The sequence below is a fragment of the Neophocaena asiaeorientalis genome, unplaced genomic scaffold, assembly GCF_003031525.2.
Source record: "Neophocaena asiaeorientalis asiaeorientalis breed wild unplaced genomic scaffold, Neophocaena_asiaeorientalis_V1.1 scaffold515, whole genome shotgun sequence".
Classification (NCBI taxonomy): domain Eukaryota; kingdom Metazoa; phylum Chordata; class Mammalia; order Artiodactyla; family Phocoenidae; genus Neophocaena; species Neophocaena asiaeorientalis.
In genome coordinates this window covers 2,848,890-2,862,206 of record NW_020175829.1, presented here as the reverse complement: position 1 = coordinate 2,862,206, position 13,317 = coordinate 2,848,890, and the positions used below count along the sequence as shown (strand labels likewise).

Genomic DNA, 13,317 nt, shown 5'->3' with positions numbered 1-13,317 from the left:
CCGGGCCCCCAGCCCCCGTGTCCTGGGGCTCTGGGCCTCAGGGCTTCCCAGATCTCCACCCAGAGTCTCTGGAGCACCAGCCTGTCTCCAAAGGATGCAAAGAGGAGGCTACGCTCTCTCTCTCAGCTCAACACCGCGGGCAGGCCAGTGACTCTACAGAAGCCAAGCACCTCCCAGTCCTGCTAAGCCAAACGCAAGCCCCAGGTGGACGGGACTAGACCACACTGTTGAAGGGGTTTCCACCCCATTCCTTTGAGAGAAACCTCCTGGTGTCAGATTTTGGAATGAATGAAATAGGAACCTTAAGACAATGAAACCTATGATTGATGGAAGTTGTAAATGTCCTTTCCTGTTTGTTTTTTTTCCAAAAAAAATAAACCTCAGCAACTTCTGGGCCACCAATACACACATGCTCCCTGGTTAGGAGTGGGACTGAAGCCCCCTGATGGAAGCATTTTTCATAGCCCTAAGTCCATGCTAGGTCCATTCTCTCCAACTCTATCATTCTGAGGCATTAAAAGGCAGTCCCTCATTTCTCAACATTTCCCAAATATTTTAAGCTAGTTTGACAGTTTGACACATGATGTGCTAAAATATACCTCCTACTAATCTGAGTGTGCTTAAAATCCAACAACTATAACTGCTTATGTGAACGTCTATAGAGTTATATTTGCACTTTATTTTTTAAAATAAATTTATTTATTTATTCTTTTGGCTGTGTTGGGTCTTCGTTGCTGCTCGCGGGATTTCTCTAGCTGTGGGGAGCGGGGGCTACTCTTCGCTGCGGTGCGTGGGCTTCTCATTGCGGTGACTTCTCTCTTTTTTCATTCATTCATTCATTCATTCATTTACTTATTGACTTACTTATTATTTTTGACTACATTGGGTTTTTGTTGTTGCACAAAGGTTTTCTCTAGTTGCCACGAGTGGGTCTACTCTTTGTTATGGTGTGCGGGCTTCTCATTGCAGTGGCTTCTCTTGTTGCGGAGCACGGGCTCTAGGCGTGTGGGCTTCGTACTTGCAGCACGTGGGCTCAGTAGTGGTGGCTCGCGGGCTCTAGAGTGCAGGCTCAGTAGTTGTGGCACATAGGCTTAGTTGCTCCGTGGCATGTGGGATCTTCCCAGACCAGGGCTCAGACCCATGTCCCCTGCATTGGCAGGTGAATTCTTAACCACTGTGCCACCAGGGAAGTCCCTATATTTGCACTTTAGTTATACTTTCCCCTTGATCTTTTTTACTCCTTTGAATATTCTGAATCTGCCCTAAGTTCTTGGAGGGGTAAGACCATGGTTTCTTATCTCCCTTCTCCTTTGTATCTCCTGAGGTTCCTCACTACCTAATGTTGATCCCCAAGTAACAGAGCCTCCAGGTGCAAAAGGCACCTCTGTGTGACTGGGAAAAGGTGCTCATCTGGGTGGATGAATGACAAAAGGAACCTCTTTGGAGTAGAAGAATTAGAAAGTCAACCCTTCCTCCAGGCAGGTGGAAACAGCCCCAGCCTGGGTGAGTGGCTTGGTGAGTAGAGGAGGGCTGGATTCCAGCCCCTTCATCACCAGCCTGGTGTCTTTGCGCAGGTCACAACCTGCACAACTGTACATGGCAGCCCCACAAATTAAGCAGGCTATGGAAAGTACTTTCATTAGGATTTGCAACAGTTTTCTCAGCTGTCAGCTTCTTTTTCCAGACTCTGTCTTGAGAGTAAAAAAATAAATTTAATAGTAGAAATAAGCATATTCCAATATTGAGAAATATTTGCTTGTTCCTAATATGCACAAGAAGACTGAATTTTTTTTCATTGTGGTAAAATATTCATAAAATTTATCATCTTTAACAGAGAGATGTGAAAATAATTTAAGGAGCATTACATTTTATTTTTAAGCAAATTCCTTACATTTAAAATTTTTAATTGGAAGAAGTCATTGTTTGCCGATCATTTTGTATTTGATTACAGACCTTAGTTTTGAAATTGAAGGTAAGAACAATAACCAAGGACCTCTTTTACTTTTCCTCTCACAACCTTAAAGACCAATAAGAAATTTCAAAGTGTAAGATAAGAATGTCAGTTTGCAAATACGTGGGTTGGGAATACGTACATCAGCAATTCATCAGACTAATGCTTCAAGATGAATGTAATCAAATCGTTTCCTACTCTCTGAAGCATTCTGCAGAAACCTTAAGTCCTATAAAAGCCCTTGTTATGTGAGAATATTGAGACATTAGATTTCCCATGAAAAGGTGCAGCTGCATCTTGGTGTTTAGAATTCAAACCTACAAGTTTGTATTATTTGTATTTGGCTTGATCCAGTTATTGGATGATTCACAATTCTGATTGCCTTATTTAAACCAAAGTCCACAATTAACAGATTCCCTAATCCGATGACACATCACCAAGTTCTCCAGTGTCTTCACTGTGAGTGCCAGACTGAATTAGGATATGTAAAGCCAGTACTCCCAGTGGATCAGAATCCTCACCCAGGAGTAATCTAGGGCATAGCGATATAGGGACTCAGGATGCAAGAATCAGCCTTCAGATTCAAAGCTGTATTGTGGGAAATCCCCCAGGGACCATCCGAGTGACAGAGGGCATGTACTATCACGCTTTCACAGTCCCAGAACGTACTTATTGGCGAGTTTCAGGAATGCAACACAGAGTTTCTGTTCACTCCTCTCCTGTAGACTCCTTGGATGGAGGAATCTTTTCAGGTTACTTAGTCCGACTCCATTCAGATGTCAGAAACCTCTCTTTTCCCAGGAGCATGTGAAAGACCCAAGGGAATAAGACCCAGGAGTATAATGGCAATGAATTATTGAGTCTTTTTTTCCCATTTGCAATAATGAATCCAAATAAGGTTTTGTTAGTTTTGATGGACAGGATGTTCTCTCTGAGTCAATAATAAGTTTTTAACTCCAATTAGGATCACTATGACAGCAAGAGGCTAAACAGAGCCAGAGGGCACACTCACAACAGAGATCAAACCTCCCTCCAAGATACAGAGGCAGATGTAGAGAACAGTGGGATTGGGCAGGCTGCAGAGCTGCTGATCCTGAAACCTACAGCATACACTTTTAGGGTACAAAGCTACAGGTTTTAAGAGCACACCTAGATGCCAAATGATTAAAATCTTAGAATAAAGCTAAAAGAGGAAAAACCCTGCATCACTCTTTGTTACCAGCTTGGATATGCTGGTCCCCTGGCAGCACTGGGCAGGGGTGATACACACCTGGAAAGATGCTAAGTACACAGGGAGGAAGTCACTGCACTTTGCTGGCAGTCTAGTGGTAAACCACTGTCAGTGGGACTTAAAAAAGGGGGTCTCAGAAATGTGAAGCTTTTTCCCCCCACAAATACAGACATCTAGATATAAAGCAGCTAGAAATCCCAGCAAACTAGTTCTTGTTTTGTTAATAGCTAAAGGAATAAGGGACTATATGGAGAGATGGAGAAAGAAATTAGGTTTGAGTTCAAGTCATATCCATCCAGCCCAGCCTTCAAGGAAACTACCCTTTCTATAAGTAGTAAATGAAAATTAAAGAGAGAGAGAGAGAGAGAGAGAGAGAGAGAATTCTGTATGTTCTAAGGAATTCCACACCATCCAAGTAAAAACTATAAAAAGAGGTTAAAAGACATGCTTAAAGGCTTACCAGAGATCTTTTTTTTTCTGTTTTATTTACTATCGTATCTTACTTACTTACTATCGTATTTAAAAGTGTTTGTCACATAGTAGGTGCTGTAAAAGACCCAAGGAAATAAGACCCAGGAATATAATGGCAATAAATTATTGAGTCTTCTTTAATTTTAATTCTTTTTTTCAATAAATTTTTGTTGAATGAACACTACAGTTGTCAATGGGAGATAAAGGAATGCCAAAGAGTCTGACTTGAAATGATTGATAGCAAAATATTGAGTAAAGTGAAAATCACTGCTCCATTCCTAGCCAGAAATATATCATAAACTCACAAAAATCTGTATTTATTCTAGAATTATTTAGAAATATTTTTAAAACTTTCAAGAGCTTCCAAAAATGAAAAAAAAAAGGTCAAGTAAAATTCCATACATACAAATATACTCTTCTTAATGCTTTAAATGTTCTTGGTCTAGCTCTGCTTTTGCCCAATATGCCAATCAAATCTAGCCATTATTGTAGATGTTTTAAAGGAAAACTAGTATGTACTGCAGATGGGATATTTCTCTGGGAAACCCAGGTGATGATCCAAGTAGGCCTCCCAGGGTGATAGCTACTTCCTCCCAATCCTGGTCTGGACCTTGGTTCTACATGTTCAGAAACCGGACATGTCAGCACACCACAGAGAGATCTATCTCTCAGAAGCAGACTCCCAATAGTCAACCTCACCATAGACTGATGGAAAAAGCCCAGTTAATAAAAAAAAACAAAAACCACAGAATTGCCAAGAAGACTGGCATCCTTTGGGAAGCACATTCCTGATGGGCAGATTCTAGAGAGCTAAACTTGAAGTCTTCATGTTACTTTGGAGCATAGAGTTAGAACAAGAGGTCTTAGCTACAGGATTCATACCTTCACAAACTCTAGGCCAACACTGCCTAATGCAGCCTTCACTACAATAGGAATACATGTAGCCCTCAAACCAGACAGGTTAAATCCTTTGGTCAGGGGACCCCAACCCCAAGCAGCATTTAGAAGGGCATTGCCAATATCTGTATCTATGACTTTCCCTTTTGTGTTCCTCCATTACTGTTGAATTCCCATTCAAAACAACACATTTTAATTTAGATATGTCTATACCTTCAATGGGGTCTTAAAGTGTTAATGATCTCAAAGACTGTCATTCATTCATTCAACAAATATTTGTTGAGATCCTACCATGTACCAGGCACTCATCTGGGCAGGGGGAATACAATAGCGAATAACACAGACAAAAACCCCTGGTCCCAAGGGGCTTACATTCCTTCTCTTTAACTTCTGCTACTCTGCCTCTTTAAGATGACTTTGCACTATGGGCTGATTGTATAGGTTAATTCTCCAAGGCAATCAAATCTCTCATTTGTGACTGCTGCCATTATGTGCTTCCTATAAGTACAAAAAACAGGTGGTATCTTCTATTAGGGTTTTAGAAAAGGGAGAAAGATGTGTAAGTTCATCAGGTGATTATACTACTGGAGTCCAGAGACAAAAAGTCAATTTCTAGGTCATTGCTTGAGATACCAGAGTGACATAGTCTTGCCAATAATTGAGAGCCTTGTATTTTTCCAGGAGTAAACCCAATCAAGAGGATTTTAAATAAAAATATTAGAGAACTGGAAAGGAGCGTGGGATTAGGAGTTGTTCTATATGTGTGTGTTCTATAGTCTGTCTCAGCCAATACCTAGCCACGGTCTAGGCAAGTCACCCAAACTCCCTAGGTCTCCTACCCTCATCTTTAAGACAACAGGGTTTGCCTACATCACTAAGGCACCAACACCTGGAAGATACCATGATTTCCCCTGATAACAGGAACCAAGCCTTATTCATCTCAGTTTCCTTACAGGGCCTTGGGCCATGCCCCATACATAATGACCACTCCATAAATACTGCTTTATCAAACACTGAACCTACTGTAATACCAGGGCAGCAGCTGAAGCCACTGATATTCCAGACGATACATTTAAAAACTGTGTTGTTGCTGTTTGGCTATGGAATCCTTTATTCACATAACCTGCAGAAGTAGGAGATGAATCTGAGTCTGCTCTGGTGATGCAGGTCCCATCACCACCCCCTCCCCTACTCCCATCTATCTCCAAAGAGGGCTACACAGAACCAAAGTGTCTAAATGAACATATACATCAAATTTAAAAGTGTCCGAATGCAGGTGAATTTATTTCTGGCTATCAGATATTTGGGGGCCAAAAGATTCTCCAACACCTTGCTAAACTGACAGATACCTTCATTTGGCCATTTTCCGCCTCCTGTTTAGCTGTGTTCTCCATGGTTCGCTTCCCTCTTCAGACTCCCTCGTCTATCCTCTGGTCCTGACTACTCTCCTACCCATCAGAGCAACACCCTCCAAATGGACCTCATCAGTATCCCCACGTGCTTTGTCTTCTCTGTCTTCAATCTCAGTTGCCCATACCAACGCCGGCCCAGCCTGTCAAGCCCAACCCCTTGGATGTCATCCTCAATTCTCTACTTACCATCTTTCTCATTCACCAAATCTTGCCATGTCTCTTTTAGAAACATCTCCCTATTCTTACCCTGTTAACTGATTTAGTTCAAGAGTCTACTATTTTTTGCCTGCACTTTCTTGTTAGCCTCCTAACTGACTTTCATGCCTCTAACAGTTATTACAGCAACTATCATTTATTAGGGTTTTCTACATATTAGGTACTTTGCTAAAAGCTATACACACATTCTCTCATTTGATCCTCCCAATCTAATTGAGTATTCTTATTCCCGGTGTACAGATGTGAGGCACAGAGAAATGTCAATTACTTGCAAATCATCACATGTAAAGTAAGTAGCAGAGACTTAGATTTCATGTCCATTTGACTTTATAAGACTCTTTCCCAACTAATTCACTTCCCACACTGCTGCCAGAGGTGGTTCTCTAAACCACAGGTCTGATGATGCCATCTTGTGTACTACAGAATAAAACCCAAACCCCTTGTCTTGGTATTAAGGTCTTTCAAAATTTGCCCCACAACTTGACCTTGTCTGCCCCAACAAGATCTGCCTGTCATGGCGAACTCCCCACAATCCCCCACAAAGTTCAGATCCTTTGACAACTTTAACATCTTCCTGGAATGCCATTCTCCCTCTTTTCTGCCTGGTAAACTCTTATTTATTCCTCAAAACGCTATTTAAACATCACTTCCTAGATTAATTTTTTTACCACTTTCCAAAGGAATTCCTCTGTGATTCTAGACCATTGTGCTCAATAACTCTGTCATGGAAAAAACATAATGTACTTACGTTGATCTCTTCACAAGGTACTTATACCACTGGAAAAAAAAGTTCCTGGATGACACAGATCACAATATACTCATCAGAGTATCTCCTGATGTACCTTGTCAGGTATCTGGCTCACAGTTGGTGCTCAACTAATACTTACTGAATGAAATGGCCTTGCTATTTCCATTTTGCTTAACACCTTTCACTTTTTAATCCTATAGTAATCTGGCTTTGTCCCAGCTACGCTACCAAAACTCATCCTGAAAATCACCAGGCCATGTGGAAATTAGGCATTATAGTTGATAAATGATAGAAGAAACACTTAGATGATGTTTAGTTATCATTGAGTTCAGGCTTAGTTCCCACTATGCTTTGGTTTAGAATACATTATATTCCATCTATTTTGCACTAGTCAACACTTGGCCATGATAATGTTTTAATTCCTAAAAATTACTAAGCTTTGTGATCCCCATCCAGAAAGCAGGTAGACCAATAATGATCAGGCTCCCTGCTTCACTAGGTGGGTCTCAGGAGGAAACAGCCCCCTCTGAAGGAAGAGCACAAGGAAAGAGCAGCCAGTGAGGTGCTTACTGTGCTCTGATGGGCGAGAGCTGGGATGCGGCTGAGCCTGGTCATGCCTTGGGGCTGATACCGCCACACATCCTTCCTGCCTGGGGCTTTCCTTAGAGCCCAACCTGCCCCGCTCAACTACTCTTAGAGGAACTAAGATGTGGTCAGAGAGGGCTCACTCACACTGCATCAGCTGTGAGGCACAGCACTGAGAGGGGAGAATGCTTGATGCCTGTGCGACCCTGTGACAGGGGCTGGGAATCTGGAGGATGTACTGTCACTTCACTCGATACACAGACTCTTCCCTTAAAAAGACTTCCTAGCCTGGCACACCGTGTCTGTTTGAAGAACCATTAGTAGCAACCAAAACCTTCTTAACATGCCAGACCTGAGGAGCCCGTTTCAATCTTTACTACAAGACTGGGCAGCACCTAAGAGTCGCACATCCCTTCCTTCTTCTAGCAACCTGCGGACCTCCTCTCTCTCCTGGATGCTTCTTTACAGCCTCCTTGATGACATTTTCCTCACCACCAGTCCCACAAGCAGTATCTGGCAGGAAACCGCCCTCTCCCTGGTTAAGGTCATGGGCAGTTTCATCTTAAATGAGATGGCTCTCAAAATGCTCCGCACCTCAGCCCAAATGGGCAGTGGCCCACTGGGCGCTCTTCTTCGGTTGCTCGCCCCCCCAAATCTCAGAGTGATGAGTCTAAAACTAAACCCTTCTTCTTACTCCCTCATGCTAAAACCTATACTCTGCATTACCTAACTTGATGGATTGCCTTCCTTTCATAAACTGCCCTCTTCCTCCCCCTTCCAATCTGACCAATGACCAGATCCTTGCTGACTCTACCCCTGGACCAGCTCTCCAATCCACACCTTCCTTCCACTGCCTTAGTCAGGTCTGTACCTCTTACGTGGGCTCCCAGCCTGAAGTCTCTTTATTTACTCTTCCCTTCTGGTTACTGATACTTGCTTCCTTGTCCTGGCGGTGTGCAGACATCTGTCGTTTCTCCGTGCTGAACTATGACTTCCTTGGATAACACAAACCCTCTTTTGTTTTTGTTTTTTGTCCTGTTATCCCCTGTGGTAACATTGTGCTTTGCACATAATAAATTCTCAATAAACAGACTTTGGCAATAGAAAATGGATTATCTTAAAGGGATGGTACTTATTCCCCCAAAGGGCAGCTCATTAGATAATTAATTAAATATTTGCTCTAACCTCTTCCCAGCCCGATTAACAATGTTACATATGCACACAGGCCATATGCACAGACACACGCACACAAGGTATGCCCTTGACTACCTGGAAGTCAATCTTCCAGCAAACACAAAGAGAGGAGCTATCTCCCCAAAAATTAAAACATAAATTGGTTAGCATTTTTCATTCCTAGTTTTCCTTGAGGGAAATGACACAGTGCTTAGTGGCAAATGAGAAATTATTTTGCAAATTTATCTCCTCCCAAGGCTACCAAACATGGGTCATGCATCTTCCTCTCTTGCATTTTGATCCCATTGCTATGACTTAGTGTGGTAATTATATTACAAAGCTATTATCCGATGAAATGAAAATGGCAAAACAATTTACATGCTTGTCTAAAAAAGACTCCATTAGAATGCAATTATAAGTGAAATCACAACGGCAAATTAATTGAAATGCGAGTCTGGAAGGCACAGTTAGGAGACCATTAAAATGCTTCTGTGGAGGACTCCCAGCATGGAGTGAAACCACACATTCCTGGGGCCACATTTTTAATTCACTAAAGCAGGCAACATTTATGAAGAGACGAAAATATCTGCGCTCCTATTGTTCCCCAGCATTATCTACACTTGTGCATGCCACCTGGGAGTGTGCAGCACCATCAGGGTTTATGGGTTTATGGGACAGACTGACAGGAGCCCCGCATGTGATACTGCACTTCCATTCAGCACAGAGAAGATAAAGGGCAAGCTCAGCTTAGATTTTTCTGAAATGCTTCCAGTACAAAAGCTAGGATCATAACATGAAAAGTTTGCTACTCTAAACTTAAGCCTGCAAGTATTGAATATTTGTGTAGATGTATTTCTAACTATCTGTCTTCTTAAAACATTCTGCTGATATATTCCATTAGCAAAATCGTGATAAATATTTTGACTCCGAGGCTTAGAGTGGGTAGACTTGCTCACCCAGGAAAAAACAAAAAACAAAATGTGCTACGTGTGAAACAGATATGCTGAAATGATCAATCTGACAAATAACTAAGGACCCTCCTCTGAACCATGATTTGCATTTTGATAGCTGAACACACAAATGAATCTAACAGCAAAAGCCATGCAATCAATATACGTCCCCACTCCCTCCCCTTCACCCCTCCTGGCTTCTACGGATCCATCTCTTCCAGGTACGAAATTAAAGAAACAAATGCTTAAGTCAGACAGAAAAAGACAAGTATCACATGATATCACTTATATGCAGAATCTAAAAAATTAATACAGATGAACTTATTTACAAAACAGAATCTCACAGACAGACTCACAGACTCACAGACATAGCAAACAAACTTACTGGCACCAAAGGAGAAAGCGGGGGAAGGGATAAATTAGGAGTTTGGGATGAAAATATACACACTACTATATATAAAATAGATATACAACAAGGACCTAATGTATAGCACAGGGAACTATACTCAATATTTTGTAATAACCTATAATGGAAAAGAATCTAAAAAAGATATATAGGTATAACGATCATTTCGCTGTATACCTGCAACTAACACATTGTAAATCAACTATATTTCAATAAAAATTTTTTAAAATAAAATTTTATAATGAATATTTAAAAATAAAAAAAGAAACAAATGCTAGGAGTGGATCATATAAGAGAAACACGATGTAAATCCTGTCTCATGCATGATTCTCTCTCTTACGTTGTCATAGAGCAGGTAAGTAGATGACATTTAATTTTTTTTACACAGAAAAATTCTCAGCATCAATAATTGTAACATTACTTAAGAGTTACTAAACTACAAAAAGATTTGTATGCTTTGGTTTTTCAAACTTTAGTTTTAAAAAGTCCCTTGGAAACAGAGACGCCAAGTATTCTTTCTTTCTTTCACAGACTCTGAAACACATAAAGGTTTAATATGCACATAAACATGTTCTCTGAGGTGAGCTGAGCAAAAGGGGTTTGAAAGGCCTCATGACTTAATGTACCAAGTGTTTGACGTGGACCTTAAGCTTTGGGGATAGTCTGCTGTGCGCATGTTTCTTGGCCTTCTTATTTTCACTCCCATAGGCAAGTGGGAATGTTAACTACAGCTGTGTAACAATATGAACCTTGAGTGCATGGTAACTTTAAAACAAAAATCAAACCTGCTCTCTAGATATTTTATAGAGAGGTCATATTATTTTAACACATATAATTTAAATATTAATATGATTTGAAATCGATTTTTAAGTCCTATGAGGAAAGGAAGTTTTTCCAGTGTAGGCAAAAAGGTACAAACTTGGAAAAGGAAAAAGTCATCTAGAGACAATTCTATAAGTAAAGGTAACTGAAAAAAAACCAACAAGCAAACATACACATAGATTATAGAAAAAATAAAAATTGTTAGAGTCCCGAAATCATTTAAACCATAATGTTATAGATAAATTTGAAATTTGATATCCCATTAGTCAGAGTTTTGTAGAATTAACCTCCGTATTTAGAAAAGTGTCAGATAAGTTTCATATAATGGCTTTGGAAGTTAATAAAGGAGAAACTAATGTAACATTTGTAATAGTGTAAGTTAAAATGTATTGCTCTAACTTACTTCAAAATGCATAAAAATAAAAGTGGGATTGATGGATAGATAGACAAATAGATGGATGGCTAGGTGATAAAGAAAATACAGTAAATCTTAACTAGAGAATCTGGGTGGTGGATATATAGGGGCACCACTGTACCATTCTATTGATTCCTTTGCATGTTTAAAATTTTTCAAATGTTGGAAAAAATGCAGGGCTCCATATGAAAACTATTTATTCTATTTGTTAACTGTCCTCAACAAATAAAGCAGTTTCAGAATGTGTCTCTCTGACATGATGCACTCACCTAGCCATCCGGATCCTGAATCTGGTATGCACAGGTCTGTCTCAGCGCTGGGCAAAACAAAGCCCACGACAAACACCTCCACACCATCCGCCATCAGGGCCATGCCCAGGACAAAGAAAAGGGCCCACTGGAAGCGGCCGTGACCACACTCTTGGATTATCAGCTCATACTGCTGGGCTAGTTCTTCCTCATCAGCTCTCCTCTCTGATTCCAGCTCCTGACGGTCCTTGTACTCATTGCCCTTGGGCTGCCCCACTGCCACAATGCTGTCTTTCCCTTGGTTCATGTTGGGGATGCCCTGATACTCCCCTTCATAGATTTCATCATCTTCATCATGACCCTCAGTTGCTTCACTGGAGCCTTCATCATCATTGGCCTCCCCATTATAGGTTTCTCCCGGTGGGTAATAGTCATCATCCTCTTCCTCGTCTTGGAACCGACTGTAGGACCTCTGGGTGTATTCATCCTGGGCCCGGTCCACTGCTTGATTCACCTTCTTTACAGTCTGTTTCTTCACCTCTCTGGCAATGTCCTTGGCACCCTTCATCAGTGAAGTCCTATCCTTATAGGAGTCTTCCATCTTACCTCAACTGATGGCCAATGAGAAGATGGGAATTTTTCACAGACTCTGGTCAGTGGTTCAGTCCTGACAGCATCATCCACTTTGGGTTCAAAATGGAACTGCAAGAGAAGAAAAACCACAGAAGATATTTTAAATTTTTTTCCATGTCTTTTTCACCATCTAATTCTCGGTCTCTTTTCACTGGCCCCATAGACTAAGACACAGAATTCACGTTTCCTTTCTTTTGAGCACTCAGTTTGCTGGTTCTCTGCTCAAGTGAGATCAGAACTTGGAGTATTTAGGGCTTTAACTATTATTATTATTGTTTTTAAGGAACTCTGTCTCCTGGGTAAGTTTGCATAGAATGCACAAGCATTCCCCTGAAAATACAACGGAATATCTTACACCTTTATAAGTATATCCAACTTATTTCGAAAGTGCTAGAAAGACAGACCCTGACGGAGACAAGTAATACTGCTCACAGATACATACATACGCTGCAAAGGCAAACCCAGAATAATAAAAGAATCCTGTCTGACCTAATTTCCTCACAATGAAAAAACAAACAAACAAATAAGCAAGCATCCCTATATACAATGCTATCAAATCATATATGGGCACACCTCGTTTTACCGTGCTTTGCTTTATTGTGCTTTGCAGGTACTGTATTTTCAACACGTTGAAGGTTTGTGGCAGCCGAGGGTCAAGCAAATCTATTAGCGCCATTTTTGCAACAATATTTGCTCACTTTGTCTCTCCGTCACATTTTGGAAATTCTTGTAATATTTCAAACTTTTTCCTTATTCGTCATGTGATCTGTGATCAGTGATCTTTGATGTTACTACTATGACTTGCTGAAGGCTCAAGTGATGTTTAGCGTTTTTTGGCAATAAAGTATTTTCTAATTAAGGTATTGTCTATTATTTTTTAGATACAATGCTATTGCACACTTAACCAACTACAGTATAGTATAAACATAACTTTTACAGCACTGGGAAACCAAAAAAATTTGTGTGACTTGCTTTATTGCAATATTCACTTTACCATGGTGGTCTGGAACCGAACCAGCAATATCTCTGAGTTATGCCTATAACTATTCATAAAATACATTTCCTTTCTACCTTCATTGTATCTCCTTCCAGTAAATGATAACAGAGACTCACAAGGCACCCAAAACTGACAATGAGTATTTTCCCCTAGTATGGCAGT

General features: G+C 40.7%; 1 protein-coding gene across 2 annotated transcripts in view; it reads right to left on the bottom strand.

The window, feature by feature from the left end:
• The window catches only part of SV2C (synaptic vesicle glycoprotein 2C), a 171,348-nt gene extending 159,222 nt beyond the window's left edge, over positions 1-12,126 (bottom strand). For both annotated transcript variants that reach the window (XM_024732792.1, XM_024732791.1), the window contains exon 1: positions 11,547-12,126. In XM_024732792.1, coding sequence (XP_024588560.1) covers positions 11,547-12,126 — 580 coding nt within the window. The remainder of the gene's footprint in view (positions 1-11,546) is intronic.
• Between the last annotated feature and the right edge of the window lie 1,191 nt (positions 12,127-13,317).